Source organism: Calypte anna, chromosome 3 (genome assembly GCF_003957555.1).
Source record: "Calypte anna isolate BGI_N300 chromosome 3, bCalAnn1_v1.p, whole genome shotgun sequence".
NCBI lineage: Eukaryota > Metazoa > Chordata > Aves > Apodiformes > Trochilidae > Calypte > Calypte anna.
Genome location: NC_044246.1, coordinates 32,998,924 through 33,018,375, shown reverse-complemented (window position 1 = coordinate 33,018,375; position 19,452 = coordinate 32,998,924). Strand labels below are relative to the sequence as shown.

Here is a 19,452-nt window from a genome sequence, read left to right as displayed (position 1 = left end):
CTGAAATTAACCCATGAGTCTCATCTTGTTACTTGACACAGTTTAATTTATTATCTGATTTGTGTAGTATAGGTACATTTTCATTTGCAAAGACTACTAGCATTGGCAAATGATAAGGCAAAAGGTCTATTTCTGGACAGTCTTTTATTATAATAAGGTTTTGGTTTATGTTTTGATGGTCCATATACGGCCTGAAGTACAACTATTATCTAAAAAACTCCCTAAATTTTTGCTTCTGTACTATTTTAAGCAATAGGTTTCTACAGAAAAGTACTCATGAGACAACACACTGAAATATTCTTTGCAAAGGGGTAGTGCGTGTATCATGTTGATCAGATAATCTTGCCCACCTATTATTCAGAAAAAAACAAACCTACAAGGTACAGGTTCTCAATGTTATGTAGTTAAACCTTGAATTGTGGATTAAATCTATGCTGCAGAATAGACCAAAGCAATAGAAATGGATAGTCTAAAAAGGAATGACTGATCTTCATAATGAAATGAATGTGAATACACATATTTATTGCTGCATAATTTCAAAATGTTTAAATGTTTGTAAATAGAACTGTTGCTAATGATTTTTTGAGTATTAAAATCCTACAGGCAGACATTAAACTACGTATCTGAACACTGGAGGGCTGTTAGTAAGCTTAAAAAAAAAATAAATACAATCATACTAAAAGAGAAACTCCAAAAGTTTTATTCAGATTTCAACAGATGTTGCAAAAAATATTGCATGATTGAAAACATAGTATTTTAAACAAATTAGCAATGTGGTATCATGTAAAAGAAAGACTGGAACAGCTGTCTATATATGCTGTAAGGAAGATGTACCAGGAAAGAGATACAACATTTTTAAAATTCAAGGGCAAATGTGAACAAGCCACATTTTGACAGACTCTACACCACAGATGTTTTACAAACTGCATAGCAGTGTAAAAACACAAAGTTTTTATCCTAAGTATATTGTATTCCTACATTTGAGGCAGTTTGCAAGGCAGAGATTTTGTTTACAACATTGATATTTTAATAGCTCTGGATTCTCATAAAAAATAAACTGATTTAACAAAAAAGCTTGTATCTACATTTGAAAACAAAAGTGCATGTATTGGGAAATAATGTCATTTCTTAAGAAAAACACCAAGTACTTAAAAAGTTCGTTTTAATAGCTCAACAACTGATGATACTTCAGATGTAGATCCACACTGTGCTACAATCAAGATTCTCCCAACACCAGCTCCTCTAACTGAACACCCTCTTTCCTTAAGTGACAAAGTCACTTCCCTGCCTACCATACTTACCAGGGTTCTGGGCACTTACAACAAACACCAAGTACAAAAACCACCACATTGCTGACTTCAAAAATACCAGTAACCCAAGACAGATGTTTTAAAGTCAATTTAGCCATAAATGCAACCATAAACTCTTCAACATTCAGGATCCTTCCAGTCACCCAACTACTCTTAAGCAGTGGGAAGCAGCAGCAAGGAGCCATTAGATCCAAAAGACAACCACTTAAAGTCTGTCTCCTGCCTTGTACTGAAGAATTTGTGGGTAATGAGTGTTTCAGTGCACTCAGAGAACAGTAATGGGGTAGGTGTTAAAAACCCTACCTAAACCCCAGTTGGTATAGTCAGATTTGTACATGAATCTAGATTCTCCTTTCCACATAACTGTAGTAATAGCTAAGAATTACTGAAAATATTGCTGCTAACTCTGCAGAGTGTTTACTCTTTTCCTCTCTCCAAACAAACAAAAAAAAGTATGGAAAGAGAACATGTAGTTTGAAGATCCAGGCAGAACTTCTGTTTGAGCTCTTGTAATTTCATCTCATGGCACTGAAGAAATAGATTTTTTTTTTTTTCTGGGCACCTGTAGCACTCTGGATAGAAAAAGGCAGTGAATGTTTAGCTGGACTGGACTCAGAATGGAAAACACAGAGATACCAAAGTTGTGAACTGCAGCCAGACTAGCCATAAACAAATGTCCAGTACAGAAATTATGAGTAATAGATTTACACATTTTTGTAAACATCTCCTTACTAATCTCTTATTTTTTCCTATAATGGAAATACATACTGTATTTCTTTGTCCCAAGCTCTGGTCTGTTTCTGTTTTAGCTTTGTGGCACAGTTGCTAAGTACAACAGGCTAGAGACTCCAACATTAATACAAACAAGTTGGAAAGACAGTTCAAGTTATTACAGTTTTGCTATACCAGGCCATTTTTCATATCATGTATTGTCTGTTCACAAATGCTTTGTAAGATCTTTTATTATGGAAGACTGGAAGCAAATTGGAGTCGTTCATTTAACAGATGTGGTTGAACATACATTTCTGATATGCCTGATGCAATTGACAAATCATGTCTCATCTTATGAAGATGATACATTTGCTATACATACCAGTAATTTAAAATGCTCCTCAGAAAAGCAGCATTTTTATAGACAAATTAACAGAAAGGGAGACAATACATCTCATAATACCATAAAACAAGTAAAGCCCTTTCATTAGCTGCATTATAAATTCATAACTGTTCATCCTATACTTTGAACTTCTGACTTCTCAAGCAATTTAACCCTCAGCCAAATGCAGGACAAGGAAAAACATTTTATACATTTTATATTGATGTCATTTTAGGTGCGAGAGTAAAAACTAGTATTCCATGTTTTAGCTCGAAAATGTTTTGCTCCCAAAAGTGAAAAAAATGTAATTAGTTCAGAAGAATAATAATCATTGGTTGACATGTGAAAAGAATGCTGTACTAAAAATTAAGCTCCTGAAAATCTGAATTCACTTAGATAATTCCTGAAACAGAACATAAATTTTAAAAAGCTGATCCTAGATCACCTGTTATCTAGGAAGAGCACTAGGACACCAATTTCATGAGAAAAGATGCACTTAAAAGCTGTGTTTGAGACATCTACTACAAAGTTTTGAGTTCTTCCTCATCGTTCCCATATTTGGATTATAACTTGTTCGGGGAAAAAAAAAAAAAAGACCAAATATAGCAAGTACAATTGGTCAGGATTTTGTCTCACTACAATTTGGTGTTTCCTATCTAAATTTGCACACCATTTAGAGGCCATTTTTTAAATGTTATCAGACAACAGCAACATGGGCACCAGTGAATCAGAAAACACACCTTAGGATTTTGTTCTTAAATTATATAAGTTAGATAAAACTACCCTGTCCAGCAAGTTCCAAATTTTTCAAACATTAAGGCAACTTTCATTACTTTCCAGCGAAAGAGTATTATAAAAAATAAATGTCACTTCAAACCTTATATACACAGTGACAGAGTAGATTTAGCTAGAAAGTATCTTTAGTACATTAATAAAGTGTCACATAATATTACCGAGGTTATATCAGGTGCTTGAGTGTATGTGCAATTGGAGTGGTTGCAACATTTAAAGTACTGGTTTCAAAACAGAGCGGAGTGAACGTCCTTCCTTAGTGAGTTCTCGTGTTACACACATACATGGCAGCGGAACAGCCTCCTCTCTTCTCTCGACAGCATTATAGCTGCATTTCTTCAAGTGGTCAGCCATGCTCACGATGTCAGCAAACTTCCACTCATTCACAGTACAGAAGGCTGTACTGAAGCGCCAAACCTAGGAAATAAGTTGCGTTTAGGCTCAAAATGTTTAAAGGTGTCTGAATTCGGGGCAGGAAATTAAATCATAGAATCATAGAATTGACTGGGTTGGAAGGGACCTCAGAGATCATCGAGTCCAACCCTTGATCCACTACCGCTGCAGTTACTAGACCATGGCACTGAGTGCCACATCCAGTCTCTTTTTAAATATCTCCAGGGACGGAGAATCCACTACTTCCCTGGGCAGCCCATTCCAATGCCTGATCACCCTCTCTGTAAAGAAATTCTTTCTAATATCCAACCTAAATGTTTTGCTATGATACTTTTCAGGCAATGCTTTGCAATTACTATAAATCTGTACGATACAAGCATGCAATGCTAATTTTGCAGAGCCAGTTCCGGGCTGATTCATACTGCATGTCAACTCTGAGAAAATAGGCAGGCAATGCTTTTTGCATCTACAAAGTGATGCAATCAGAAGCTACATGATGGAGTACTGCATGACCAGTCAAAAAGATCCATTTCTGAAATTATCAATTTCTGTAATTCCAAATTACTGCTGCAGATGCTCGTCAGTTCAGGATGATGGAGGTGGGTAATGGTGAAAACTGCTTTTTACAAAGGTAACCCAAAGATTTTAAGAATTATTTACATACTCAATAGTATGTCTTGAGGCACTCAATATCATGGCAATGGATAGGATCTCCACAGATGAGTGATTAAAAATTAAAGTTGCTGTAAATGGTATAAAGACAAGAAAAGCAAACTTTGTAGGCAGCTTTCCCACTTTTCATGAAATACTGATATTAAAGCAAATCATGAAGTAGTAATTTAATATTTTTAAATCTTGGGGGAAAATCAGAAGCTAATTTATTTATATCAAGTAAAAACTACACGGATGCTACTTTAACTTCTACTTTTTCAAGTGTGGAAAACACTGAACTAACCTGCTAGAAATTTTTTACTAATTGTCCTTTTGTATGACAATCTGTTTCATGAAGGGGGGATACTATGTCAAAAAGGAGCAAATAAGAGTGACCAAGGAAAATATTAGGGGAAAAAGGAAGAACGAGACCAATTTAATACTTCCCTTTTAACTTTAAAAGTAAAAATTAACTTACCTTTTCTTTTATCTGCCAGGAAGAACTTCCATCTGGGTACTTTCTCTTCTCCCAAAGCAGTATCACCATTCCACGTGCTTGAAGCAAGCTTCCACACACATCTCTCATTAAACGTGACACTCTTGAAAGCTGACATAAACTAAAGCCATCTAGAAAACTAGCAATGTGCTGCAGAACCTCAAATGGCAGACTACTCAGATGGTCATTGTGTAGTCCAATTAAGCAGCTTTTAGCTGGTTCTACTAATACTGTGGATATACAAGGCTGAACTCCAAATGACCGTAAGTGACGGTCATGAATAATTTTTGCCCCTTGTGTTGAAGGGCAAAACCTTCGTTGAGAGTATGTACACCCATAATATGCCAAAGGACACCTCTGCTCCATCCAGCCATTAAGGCCAGCATGAATGTCACCATGCACATTCTTAAAATGTGATGAAAATTCATTCCTCCTAAACAACTGTCCACAAACAAATGTAAACATTGAACGCTGTTTTGTTTGGTATCTAGCCACATATTCCAACACTAAATCCAGTCCAAGGGTCTGGAATGGACTTGGATTTGAGAGCTGTGGGTTGGCATGGTCACACGCAGAAGCTGAAGCTATTTCGCCCACCATTGTATTCGTGGCCAATATAGCAGATGGGAGAGAAAATGTTTGGGTCCCAAAGTCAACATGATACACATCAACAGTGCGACTTTCTGATATCCCTCTACCTCCAGGAGAGTCTCCTAGGCAAAACAACAGAGCTGCAGTGATTAGATCAATCCCCTGAAGACCCATAGGATCTTCTGTTATCTCCAAATCTGATGTATCAACAGCTTTGTCTTCTTTTGGTGTAGACCAATAGTGGTTAACAAGAAATTTGTATGATCGGTGCCGTAAAAGAGAAAATGCATCTAAGTTTCTCAACCTTTCTTGCTCCACTTGTCTTTCCAACAGTTCTTCTTCATTAGCATTATGGGGAAGTAGTACATGACTAACATTGCCATTAACTAAGTGATCAGCTGATAATACTTCTGTAAGTTGAGCTGTTACAGGGAAGGAGCTGCAAGACTGTAATGCTTCATCATCATGAGATGCAGTACATTCACCATTTGCTATGCTAGACGGTTTTGAATGAGACACACCAAGATCTTCAGTCTGGTCCAACACCTCTGAACATTCATTTTCTACATGAAAACCATTACACAAAAGCGAGGAGTTATTGAAGTTTACATTTAAGTCGTGTTTTTGCACTTCGTCGTAACAACTATCACTAGAACTACTTTGCTCCATTTGTGAAATTTGCCTTGGGCTATCCAAGTTAATTCCCCCAACTGCTCCTTTGTTATCATCATCTGGATATTCATGGTCAGACATTTTATCCTGAATAATGCCATTAGAATGTTGTTCTTTCAACTCAGTATCTTCTTTCATTTCATGTGGTGAAATGCAGAGCCTTGAACCTAACATATTAATGTCCCTTGTAGCAGTGTTCAGGATATCCAGAGCAGCAGCTAAACTCCTTGTTGTTTCTACAGTAGCTTGGTAAAGTGCACCATAGGACTCTTCATCTACAGGCATCAAACCATTTGAATGAACTGTATCTGGGGCACTTGATTTGACAGAAGTTTGCTCTCTGGATTCTGGTATATGATCACCTGCTTTTGACATCATAGTTGCTACTTTAAGTGATTCTAACAACATGCGCTGGTCTTGAAGGGCTAAAGCCATATCTAGCTGTTCCACTTCATCAACATCTTTACTCAGATTTTCGTAAGATTTTCGGTCAGCATAACTGACTGGCCATCTATTCCACTCCATGGTACAACATACCACACTTGCAGGACAAACTTCTAGATGATCAGCAATTTTATTTCGAGCTACTATGAAGGGACATCCAAAGCCACTATTCAAACAAGGCACTCTCTCAAGTGGACATAACATACGATGTTCCTCAGCTTTACATGAGTGAAAAACTGCACCACAAACCAAGGGGCAGCCAATCAAATCACAGGAAATGCCAGGCTCTGGTCTGGTCATACAACGACGGCTGACACAGTTCACACAGTGTAAATGCTGTTGGTGTTCCTCCATGACTGTAAATCCAAATCTGAGTGAAGAGAAAGACAAAAGCATCGAATATTAATGCAATGTTTTTAATATTCAATAACAGTTTCACATCCTCTGTGTGTGGACAAAGATACATAGCATAGAATCAGAGAATGGTTTGGGTTGGAAGAGACCTTAAATATCATCTAGTTCCAACCCCACTGAGTGGGCAGGGACATCTTCCACTAGACCTGGTTGCTCAGAACCCCATCCAACCTGTCCTTCTTCTCAACTTCCCTGGGTAACCTGTTCCAGTGTCTCACCACCTTCACACTAAACTGCATGTTAACAATATGTGATCTGATCAGTAGCTATTTAAAGAGAACAAGCATTTGACATTTAATCTCAAATAAATGGTCACCTTAAAATTAAAGATACACATTTCTATCAGAGTTCAAGACATAATCTAGGAATTTGTCCACCAAGCACAATATGTACAATTTAGGTTAAAATGTTGTATAATCCCTCCCTCTGGAATAGCCGGTTGTTTTTGGTTTTGGGTTTTTTTTCCCTGCCCATAAAAAATGATGATTCATTGAAAAACCAAGCATGACTGTTGCTATGGCCTATTACATAAAACTATTATTTATTATTAACCCCTACAACTCTACAGAATAGGGAGATGAAATAAAGGCAGCCAGATTAATCCTCATCTGCGTTTCTCTAAATCAAATGGAGGTTCCCGGGGCTGCTTACTACCATCTAAAATGCTGACACCCTTTTTCATGCAGTTTTTTTTAAGGTAATCTGCAGCCCCTAGCATGTATCTCAATCCCATCATGTCCTTTTCTCCTCTACACTCTATGTTTGATAGATCTCCACTGTTCTTTTTAAATTCATCTATGGCTAACAGCTCCTCCTTTACCTTTATAGTACTTATTGCATAAGGGTACTAATTACAGTACACATTAAATAAGTCCTTTTAATTTACTGAAAACTTCCATGTAAAATGTTGCAACCTAACTTGATCCTATCTATACCTCCAGTCCAACCCACAGAAAGCATTTTTTTTAAATACATCCTATGGTCATTGTGGATAAAATACCAGCGCTAGCTCACAGTAACACAACAATTTTACATAATAAAAGCACACAACAATAAAAATCCCAATAAAATTCACTGCATAATCTATTACAATAAATTGATACAAACAAAAAAATTCAAGTATTTTATGTGTGAGGGAGGAAAAAAAAGAAAGAAAGAAGAAAAGAACAGTGTAAACTTAGCACATTTGTACCACACTTCCAGATGCTCTGGAACTGCTCATTAGCTGGACTGCAGGCCCACACAAGTGACCAAGCTCTTCCCTATGTGCCAACAAACTCCCTCTTTGCAAGTGTTATTCACTAGGCATTACAGTTCAGAGAGATCAGAGAATGACCTGCACAGAGCCAAATCTCAAAACACTGTGCCAATACACTCCTTAGTTCCATCTTTTCCTCACTCCTCACCCTCCAGAAACTTTCTTGAAAAATAAGATACTTACAGAACTTAAGATTAATAGAATTGGTGCCTTATTTTATTCTACTAGCTAACAAGTGTTCTAATTAATTGTCTTCAGACTGAACACTTACCAGTTTTAATGCATTAAAACTTCTTAAACTAAAAATACTCTAAATTGTAAAAGTAAAAAACATCCTTTTAGACACTCCACTTTCAGTTGTTTGGAGCATTTAAATAGAAATGTATGTGACACTTCACTCACTTGTATTCTTTTAATGCTTTGAAATTCATGCCAACTTGAAGTAGCAATCAGTCCTCATACACCCATCCATCGTAATCTGGATAACTCAAATATTTTAGCCACCCACTCTCCTGAACACTTCTGACAAAGAAGCATATGTGCTACACTTAGCAGGCAAAACACAGCTGAATTTTCCCCACCATATCTTAGTATTTATATGCAGAGCAACATTTAAGTTCCAAATAAATTGTCAAGTGAATCAGGCACTGTACTCAGTGATTCCCTGACTTGTTAAAAATTTTAGCAAACCCTTCTGGCACACAACGTTCCTTCAACTTGCATATTAAGTCAGATAGCATCTACTGCAAGGAGTTGAAACACGTTCAGTAAAGAATGAAAGAGAAAATTATCTGACCTCTCCGAGGTATATTTAGCTCTTCCAGTAAAGCCCTAAGTAACTCCTGCCAAATACAGCAGCGTACCTGTTGCTAGACCAAACAGTTTTGCATCAATACTGAAACCAAACTCTAGTTTTCCTCAAGTCAACAGGCAAGCAGAGATCAAAAAAAAGCTCTCAGGCTATGTGTGTATTTTAAAGCACTTGAAACAAAATGGAAACAGCCTTGAAAAAGAAAATTGCTAGCTTATAATGCAAGAGCCCTCACAGAGCCCAGCCCTTACTTCATACTTCTAACCACAGTCCTGCTCCCATAAAACAAGCAGTCTGGTAGCATTAAGGCTGAAGTTAATCAGTTACCCACTATTACGTTAAAAATTCTAAAATTAAATTATTTACCTCCTTTGCAAAAAGCTATGCACCTTGCTCACTTTAAAATGGCCAGTGAGCCATGTTTAGAGCATAAGGCAGGTATGCTCACTAGCACACACTGCTATGCTAGCACTGGTCCATCACTTACAAGCCAAAGCTGGCCTGCATGCAGACAGCTCAGAATGCAGTCAAACTGAGCTTGTATTTGCCTGCACCATTTGTATAGACATACCCTAAATAAGTCAACTATCATTAAATACTATTTTTAAATAGCCTATGTGAGCTTACACAGAACAGCATTCTATCAAGACAGTAAAACATCCTCCTCTCCAGTACACAATCTTGGTCTTCAGAAGTCAGACTTTGAAACCTGAGCTGCATGGTGATACTGGCTTTTCTCAGGCTTCTGGGCTGCTTTCATGCCTAAACCAATACCCATCACTTCATACAGGCAAGTGAAATGTTGAAGATTGTAAGAAGGAGACAAAACCTGGTGCAAACAGCAAATATCACCAACAGACAGCATATGAAAGCCAAAGCATTCACTAAAATACTGTATTTCACCAACAGGTGGATTTCAGTTCTGTAACAGATGCTTGCATTTGTTTTTATGAAGAAGTGGTTATAAAGGTGATCAATTAAAGAGCTAAAGTAAATTAGAATTTGACTGGTCACTAAAAAGTTTGATATTAGTTGCCATTTCTCTTCAAATTTAAATACTTTGCCTCCTTAACTATATAATTTAAAATTCCTTTGGGTATCAGTAGACCTTCAGCAGAACATTCACTAAAATTCTGTGTTCTCCTTGCAAGCTTTTACTTCAAAACACCTGCTGCAGAACTTCCATTTAGTCAGAATGTCACATTTTATTTATAGATTACTAAGAAGTCCTTACAGATATGTGTGTGCATATATATAAAAATATCATTGTTCTGTATTTTTAATTTTCATTTCAAAATCAACAACTGTTTTAGACTGCCATGGGGTCTTGGACATGGGGTCTTCTTAGTGAAAGCTTTTGATATAATTCAATTACCAAATTGCTAATTAAGTCCAAAGGTGAAAACCAAGAGACCCGATACAACTGGTGCAATAATGGATAAGACCTCAAGAACTATCACCTTCATTAATCAACAAGTGGTCACTCACTCTATTTTGTAAGCTAACTTTGTGAACCACAAAACTTAGTACCTCTGATTAAAAGCATCCACACATGAATCATTTTCCTTTGAAGAACCAGAGCCAATATATTACTAGTACTACACACTGAGAACAAGAACCACCCTTTTCCCAAACATTGCCTTGTAAAGTAAAAAACTATTGAGTGAAGGGGAGATAAAAATATTGTTGCTGGAGGTAATACAGTGCTTTCAGTTACTCTCACAGAGAAAATTGGAAGGGCTAACAAAGAATGTCACAACTGATCTGAAGAAAAATACCTGTCATTAAAATACGTACCAATAATAGTTACAGTGTTTGGACCCCACTGCATTCCTAGCCACAATTTGGTGAGAAGATAGTGTCAGATCAATGACTATAGCACGAATGAACAGCTGTCCTTTTCTGATAGTGTAGTGTCAGCAGCTAGCTACAGTTCATATGAGATGCGTAAGTACACACACTTGACTGTTACTAGCAGAGAAACCTAAAAATACATCCCGTTCCACTGAGGTGACCACTGCTCTCAGAATTTGTGCAATCACTTGATGTTATTTTACATGCTATACAGTCAGCTGACCAAATCAGCCAGAACATGCTTTGAAAAACTATCATAATTAAAAGGATTAAAATTCCAGCTGCTGAAGCCACATGATTTTCAGTAGCTGTTGTAACACAAACATTAAAAAAGCGTAAGGGTTTCAGTCACCACACAGTACACTTCAGCTGCAAATGAGAGCTCTCAATTTCTTTTACACCACAAAGCATATGGAGCTGTACTTACTTTTATCAAATCCAAAGTCTGCTTACTCATTATCCCCTATCTGAATGCTTTGATGCCAATAAGATAGGAAATCACAGCAACTATTACTGCTACTGGAACACTTCCTTACTCAGTTATCTTTTATTCACCAAACCTACAAAGTTCAACTCTCTTCGAGAGTCTTCCCTCTGTCAAATCCTACCAAATAGGCTTAAGAACCAACAGGTTCTTAAATTACTGGTTCAAGGAAGTAGAATAGAGAGACACAAGCAGTATTACAGGTTTAAAATCCCAGGAGCACCCAAATCCACCCACAAGCAGCCAAATATATGCAAACCATTCTAAAAAAATTCTTGTTTTGTTTGGAGATTGTAGAAGAGACTGCCTTATTTCTTCATCTTCCAGCTTTTACCCAGGTCTCTGGCTAAAAGACTGGCTAAGAAGTCTGACAAGATGCAGAAGCCTTTAGAGAAGAAACAGCTAAGTAAGAGAGAGATTTAAGTGACAAATGATTTTTTAAAAAATGTGTAAAGAAAAATAGGACAGGAGGTAGAGAGCAGTGTTATTTAAAAAAAGAAAAGCGCTCCAGACTATTCTGCCAAAACAGAGTGGGCAGTACTATAGATAATTATTAAACAAAATATTTTGGTTTTTGATATTCTATCATGCATGGGAAACCATCATTCACCTAGACTCACGGGTCTATCAAATGGTTTTAAACAAGCTTTGCAGTCTTCTAGAAGGTAAGCTTTTCTTGTCTTGTCATCCCATTCCTGCACAAAAAGTGTAACAATTTTTGTATCTAAAACCCAACACCTCAGTCTATTACCATAATAATATGCCCATATTAACTTCCTGTGTTGTGCATGTCGTGCTCCCTTTTTGGGTTTGAGGGTGGTGGTATTTGAGGTGGCTGGTTTGAGATCTGTTTTAACAGTTTCCAAATAACTGATAAAGAACATGAGCTGGATGTTCAGCAATATATCTTTGACACAAACTCAACTGAAGGATGGCAAATTCCACCACTAGCTGACATCCTTACTTGAAGTGAGCAACAAAAGGCAACTCTACTCTGCTCCTCAACACTCCACAAAGTCTAAGGTTAAGTACCTCCATTCTGAGGCTTCTCCAAAGCCAGTGCAGCCATTGTCCTCACATTAGGGTGCTGGCTACATCAAATCCTGCTTAAATGTCTTTCCATAGCATTGCAAATGCAGGAAACAGGGACATATAACAAAGTTCATCTAATGCTCCATTCATTTCCAACTACTCTTTAAATTCAAAAGAACAAAAACATTACAAAGTGCTAGTTACTCATGTGAAATAACATGACTAAGAGGTGACAGATTTAAAGGTATATGCTTCAGTTGCACCACTAATAGTACAGTGTGGTCATATTTTACAATCTTATATACTGAAGAAATTGTGTGGGGTTTTTTTATTTATTTCACAGTCTGACAGGAACTTTATGAAGCCTTATATTTCTTCAAACTAGTTTATATCAGACATAATTTTAAGAAGTAGAATCCTTTTGGATGCCACACTTGAAATCTGTATCCTTATGGGATATAAATTACTGCCTCTCACCCCTGAGTTTATCAGGACAACCCTGGCTTCTGTTACAACTGGGCAAATGAGAAAAGTTAAAACAACATTCAGAAAATTTGGATACACAAGTTTTGACTGCAGTCTCAAAAATTCATCCACTACAAAGCAGAGAGCATCTTACCTACTTGGTAGTGACTATACCTATTGAACACACAAAAATGGGTACATTCTTTTTTGTTACTCACTTAACACATGGAAAGGAGCATCAGTTACTAAAGCCCCAACTACTAGACAAACAGTATGCTACTTCTACCCATATCATTATAGTCTATCTATTAGACAAAAGAAACAGAAGAAGTAACAAGAAGTAGTAATCAAAACATGGTTTCTTAATGCAAGAAAGAGACCTTCAAGAATGATCCTAGTTTTATCAGTGATCTAGCACTGAAAGAGAATCTACTTCTATCTACAGAAAACCAGAAAATATTAGAATTAAAAGAAGTGCAATATTATAATCTTAATAATAATAATAATATTGTAACAAACGTATCATATTTAAAAGTAATCTTATAAATAAAGACTTTTCTGCATCTGCTCCTGCCCCAAACATCCTATTACAGGAGCTGACCCGTATACTGTATTCCTTTGAGGAACACTTCAGCAGTTCCTTCTTCCCTGGTGGCAAACCATCTTTCTCCCATTCAAGTATTTCACCAACCTATTTCCTCCAAAATCACTGGAACAACAACAACAAAAAAAAACCTGAATTCAAGGGGATAATGACCCAAAGCAAAACACTGCTTTGACTGAAATGGACCTTCCACTGACACCCAAAGTGGCTGGCTTTGTTCCACTTTAGAGCAGAAGCTCTGGTGGAATGACAGATCGCTTCCTTCTATTACTAACAAACTGAGTGTTAAAAATCAAAACCAAACCTACTAGGCTTTTCCTTAGAGTACTTTTGTGACAGATCTGCCATGCATTCCCACCACCTTGACACATTCCCCAAAGAAGAAACCCAAAGGCCTCAATGTGCCTTTGCCCACACACTGACACAGGACAACCACACCAGGAACAAGCTGTGCTTGCTGCATGGCTCAGGCACAAAAGCACTCTACCTGTTGAGATGGTGACAGGGCAGAAACACCTAGAGAGCCAGTAGATTTCATGTGTAAAGCACTTCTGAACTTGAACTCTGTGCGACTCCTCGATTGCTGCAGACTCTGCAAGAAATGAGATCAGAAGTAAGGTTTTGTGTAAGGTGTCCATACTGCTTTCCATACGTACAATTCTCTAAAAAGATCGTGTGTTTACACTATCTGGAGCTACAGATGTCTAATATTTTGGAGGTTTTATGGAAAAATAAATAAGCTTTTAACAGACTTCACAACTACAATCTAAGCTCTGCTGTTTTAGCTTATTGCCAGCTGTTAACTCGCCCTGGATGGTTACTTATTTAGACTTAAGGTTAGAATACACTATTAAAAGTTACTATTCTGACCTGCTTCACCAAATGCTTTGGTTTGGCCCACCAGAAACCACTTATGAAAAAAATAAGCTTTAAAGAAGATTGCAACAACTGGAGAACTAAAATAAGAAAATAAATGAATTTAAAGTTTGATTCTTGAAAAAACTGCATTTTAGCCTAAAATTTGTCCAGCTCCAGTCTTCAGACATGAGAGCTTACTAAGCAGTTGCTCAATATTAAAATGCTCTTTACTAAAGCAAGCTGTTTTTTCCATGTATTCATACCCATAGATTATCATTAAACCAGATAGAAGTAGAACTGAGGTGACACTCGTTTATCTCCAGCTATCATCTCCCGTACCTTTCATTAAAAAGAAGCCACTTCTCAGACATCAGAAATAGAACTACTGGAAAAAACCCAATGCATTCTACACTACAGTAGGTAGTTTTAGCCACCCAAAAGAAGCCAAAAATAAATCTTTCTTCTTACATAATATTTCCATTCATTCATGTTGCCACAGAATTCCTGACCTCTGTATGTTTACAGAAATCAGGCCAAAAATCTTGTTAATATACTGTTTCAGGTCTTACTACACAAGTTTAACCAGTTCCCACAGCAAAATAAGAAAACAACTTTAAAATAAATGAAACATGAACACAACTGTTCTCCAAAATCCCAGACCAAAATGCAGATGTCCTGTACTCTGTAAGGTTGGGTTTTTTTTTTTAGTAAACATACACTCCTGTTAGAAGATGGGCTGACCACTGTACAGCAAAAGTAGACAATACAGGAAAAAAAATTAGTGGACTCCTCTCATTCCCTACTGCACAACATAATACTAAAGTAGAAAGATGGTTTGTCCTAAGGTATTTTGAAAAACTGTAAACAGAACAAAAAGAACAGGTGAACAAAAGCAGAGACAGTATTATTAACTCTAACCCACTTCCAGATAGTTTGCTTTCTTAGAGAATGAAATGGTTTTTGCAGTACCTGTTAGTCTTTTGTCTCTTCCAAGCAGCTTGGTTTCAAAACCAATGGAAATAGTAGAAAAAAAAATTCCAAAGTCTCACTTTTCTTAAAAAGTGTTATAGTTAGTGAATACAAAAGCTAGGAATATATCTGAAATCAGCATGCTGTTCCAGCTCTTTCAAACTTGAATGAGGAACTGGGAAACAAAAAGATCTGCGCATCATTTTTGTAGAGGGTTTTATGATGTTTAATGAGTCATCAATTTCCCATCTCTGATATAATTTAGACTGCTTTTTACAAATGCTAATGGGCTTGATGTTATTACTTTTTCCTCAAAGAGTCCAGTTGAACATTCACATCCAAACACATTCCACAGCCGATGACAATAGTGACTCAGCTAAAACAAGGTTTTGTAAGAGCATTACAGCTATGTCAGTTAATCACACTGCTTAAAAAAAAATCCTTAAAATTAATCTGTTGCTCCAACAAATTATTCTAAACCATGGTACTTACAGAAAACTAGTTTGTACCAGATATGCTTCAAAACAGACAAATAAATAAAAAGCTTAAACTTCAACAAACATACGCAACACCATGCAACTCCTGGCGCCTCTGTAACCAACTCTTAACCATGTATCACTACTTAACCATCAACCTGAACCAATACTGATGTTTTACATGAAGAGCTGTTACTACACCAATTAAAATGTTACCTCACTGTGCCTCTAGTTCTCATGTCCTAAGTTTAAACCTATCAGGTTTTCATTATGATTTCACATTAAGAGCTTAGATCATTATTTGGCATTTGGTAAACAATGGCACATGCAAATCAATTACATGTTCTACAGACTGAGAAAGTTTGCAGGATATTTTAGATTCAAGTGGCATTAATGGATTACAAAGAACAAGGAATCAAGCATCACCTCAAAAAGTATTAAAAAAAGCAGCTTGCCAAGTAAGTTAGAATCCAGAGCTACCCTGTGACTTCAACTTTCCTGGCCTGTTTTATACCAGTTGATAAAAGATTTTTGTTCAGTCTTTTCCCCTCATTCAATATGGAGACTCTAGATAGTGCTCAGGCACTTAGGACAGCTTACACAGGATTTCTCTGTAACCACCTCTTAACAATGTAATTACTTGTTTGTGCTCTGCTCAGGAATACTCCTTATACAATCTAACCATCTCACCAACAAATACTCAAGTTATCTTTATAAGCATAAGGAAAATAACATAGTGTTGTCACTGGTACAATGATCACTAGATAAATGATTCCCTGCTCCCATCCTACCACTGGATGTCATTGCCAGAGGCAAACAGCATTTGCTTCACTTGAGAGAGAGCTCACCAACTAAATAGGTCTATCAATATGAAGGAAATTGTTATTTTTAGATCAACTGGACTGAATACAAAGCATGGGTTTGTTACGAAGCTGAAATCCACAGCAGCTACTGGAGCTCCCGTAAAGACTAATAGTCTTCAAGTGCTTTTTCTTCATAAGCATACTACAGGGCACTCCTTAAGATCTAGGTCAAAAACTTGGTTGTCCAAAACCAATCAGAAATCTTGCCCAGAAACCTTCCAAGCAGACACTGCTAACTGAACTCTGTTCTTGCTCTGCCCATTAGACTTCTAGCATCAAAGTAGGAGGCAAGGGCATATAGTCCAAATTTCAGAAGTTAACTGTCTGCCTGAAGAATTTAGTGCAAAAGAATATTCAAGAAGCAAATTAAAAAGCCACCCTTCAGTCTCCTGTTCTTTAACACTTTCTTACTTTGGAAAAGAATGAGAGACCCCACAAAAAGTCTCAGATTGTAATGCAGCCCCAATTAACCTTCTGAATCTATTTCTTCTCTGGATGAAACTTGACCACTATGGAGAAATTGCACAGCATATAGAGTGGAAGATGGCTTAAAGCTGCCAGCATATTTTTCAGTCTTTCATGTATTTAACTTGCTTACCAACCAAACGTCATTTAAGAGTATTTTTGTACTTTTGAGAGAGGAGATCATAAATAAGTACAACTAATATCCTTATCACTAGGGATGCATGAACCTTAACACTCCATATGAGGGCACAAGTTAAGGTGTATGACATCAACACTCAGCAGAAGGCAGCAGCTGCCCAGGGAATGGAGTTAAACCTCAAGTGCTACACGATTCTAGAGAGACCAGAGATATATCTTGCTTAAAGTGGTAGGACAAGCAAGGTGATATAGTTGCTACAGCAGCACAGGCCCGGTTTTGGATTAGTATGCTAGCACACACTTATTTTGGCATATTAACAACATAATCAGCAAAAGGGAAACAAGGATTATGAAAAGCTCCTCAGCCAAAACCGAACAGAACTTTACAGAACAAAAGAAAGCCGTCTCTCCAGCCCACGGGGTTTTTCCCTGGAGAATTCAGAGGACCTGCAGCAAACAACAGTGGCGCTAGAACTTTTGGAAGTGAGGCCACAGTACAGTTTCAATGTACGTGCAGTTCAACAAGCCTCTGTCATCTCCCTATGCACTTCTGACTGCCAGCCTGTGGGGTTACAGTACAGCTACACAGCTTCCTCTACCTTCGTAAAGGGGGGGAAAAAAAGGGTTCTAATGCACATCAATAACAGCCGACAAAAAAACAAAAAAAAAGGAACTGAGACAAAGCACCGCCTCTTGCATGATCTGAGCAGAGTCACTCGAGAACACGAATGATTAGGGAAGGATTTCACCAATACCTCTGGATAATTTCCTCTCGTCCCCTCTCACTCCACACATAAAGCAGACTCCCCGACCGCAGTCTCGACAGCACCAGGCAGACCCCGGCCCAAGCCCTTCCCCACGTGTTATCGCAACACCCCCGGCAGCGCTGGCAGCACCGCAGGACAGAGGGAAGCGGCAGCAGCAGCAGCAGGGTTCGCTCCGCCGCCACCCGCTCCCCACGGTCACGGAGGGGCCAGGAGCGGGGGCGGGGCGGCCGCCGGCCACCCTACATGGCACGTTACCACCGACACACACTCAGCACTTTGGGCCCTGCGGGAGACGGACGGGGGGGCCGCGGGGGCGGGCAGGGAGGTGGGAACACCAGCGAAACACACACACCAAACCCCCCGCGGCCTCCGCCGGGGGCTGCGGGCAGCGCCGCGTTCGTCTCCCGTCCCGGACCTGTCAGCGACCGCGGGGAGCTAAGACCGAGCCGGCGTCGGGCCCCGGCCGCCCCCGCCCCGCCGCGACCCCGGCTGCTCGCCCCCGCCGGACCGCCATTTGTTTACCACCCGGCTGCCAGGCAGCCACCGCCGGCCAGGAGCGGGACGCAGCCCCGCTGGGGGCGCAGGCCCCGACTCGCTCCCCTTCCGCGGACAGCTGCGGCTCACCCGTCCCCGTCGCTCGGCAGGCAGGAAGGCTCGGGAGATTTCGCTGCGCTCTCTCGCCGCCGAGGCGCCCGCTTCGCTTCGCCTCGCTTCTTCTCCTCCTCCTCCGGCCCGGCCTGGCCTGGCCTCAGACGCCCGCCGGGCTCCCCCGCGGCCCCGCTGCCGGCCGCGCCCCCAACGGCGGCGCGCGCTACAGCCAGCGAGCGCGCGGGGCGGGGCGGCGGGCGCGGGCGCCGCCGAGGGGCGGGGCGGGGGGCGGGGAGAGAGCGCGAGGCGCCGGCACAGTCTCCGGGCTCCTGGCGGCCGCCTCGGGCGGAGAGGCGGGGGCACGGCGGAGGAAATGCCCGGATGTCGGGTGCTGGGCGGCTGCCCCCTCGCCCCCCCCGCCCCTCCTCGCCCTTGCGCATGCGCGGTGGCGTCAGGCGGGGTTGCGTGCGGCCGGGGTCTGTCGGCAATGGGGTGGGTGTCCGCGTGGCCGGGCGGCCGTTGGGGTGGGGACAGGGGATGGGACTGCTGCCCGGGAGGGACAGAGAGCAGGAGCGGTGCCTTCGGGGGGGTTACCCGGCTCAGCCCTGCCTAGCCAGCCTGGGAGCCAGCGTCTCCTGGCAGCGGCGTTACCGTTTGTGGAGCTGCCTTGAGCCCGAATGGGCCGCCGCTGCAGTCGGTGGGATGGGCAGGGCAGGGCTCGGGCGAAGCGAGCGCAGTTTCTCCTTTGTGCCCGAACAACCCCTTCTGTCTGCCTGCAGCGCTGCTGGGCACTGGGGCACTGTGGCACTGGGTCTTGTTAAAGCTGTCACCTCAATAAAGCATTGCCTGCCAGCCACCTTGAGATACAGCTTCAGGTGTTACTGGTAATACTCATTTAACATCTTTCTGGTGCACGTTTGGCTTGTGGTCACCCTGCAGACCTCTAGACTGTTAAGCAGAATGT

At 40.0% G+C, this 19,452-nt stretch overlaps 1 protein-coding gene across 3 annotated transcripts; it reads right to left on the bottom strand.

Moving 5' to 3' along the window:
* Nucleotides 1-1,851: 1,851 nt before the first annotated feature.
* On the bottom strand, nucleotides 1,852-18,714 carry FBXO30 (F-box protein 30). Of its 3 annotated transcripts, none has more exons than XM_030447879.1 (4): nucleotides 18,525-18,714; nucleotides 13,852-13,956; nucleotides 4,718-6,812; nucleotides 1,852-3,612 (listed from the first exon to the last, which is right to left on the bottom strand). In XM_030447879.1, the coding sequence occupies exons 3-4, from the start codon at nucleotides 6,794-6,796 to the stop codon at nucleotides 3,409-3,411; spliced, it is 2,283 nt and encodes a 760-aa protein (XP_030303739.1). In that variant the 5' UTR covers nucleotides 6,797-6,812; nucleotides 13,852-13,956; nucleotides 18,525-18,714; the 3' UTR covers nucleotides 1,852-3,408. The 3 variants fall into 3 exon arrangements, with proteins under 3 accessions (XP_030303739.1, XP_030303740.1, XP_030303741.1); XM_030447880.1 differs by lacking the exon at nucleotides 18,525-18,714 and adding an exon at nucleotides 17,889-18,100; XM_030447881.1 differs by lacking the exon at nucleotides 13,852-13,956 and having other exon boundaries at nucleotides 18,525-18,700.
* Nucleotides 18,715-19,452: the final 738 nt, after the last annotated feature.

Excerpts from the sequence above, each read along its gene's own strand:
- FBXO30 (XM_030447879.1), bottom strand. The coding sequence starts at position 6,796 with ATGGAGGAACACCAACAGCATTTACACTGTGTGAACTGTGTCAGCCGT. Across the intron at positions 3,613-4,717 it reads CCTGGCAGATAAAAGAAAAG|GTTTGGCGCTTCAGTACAGC; the intron begins GTAAGTTAATTT and ends CTTATTTCCTAG.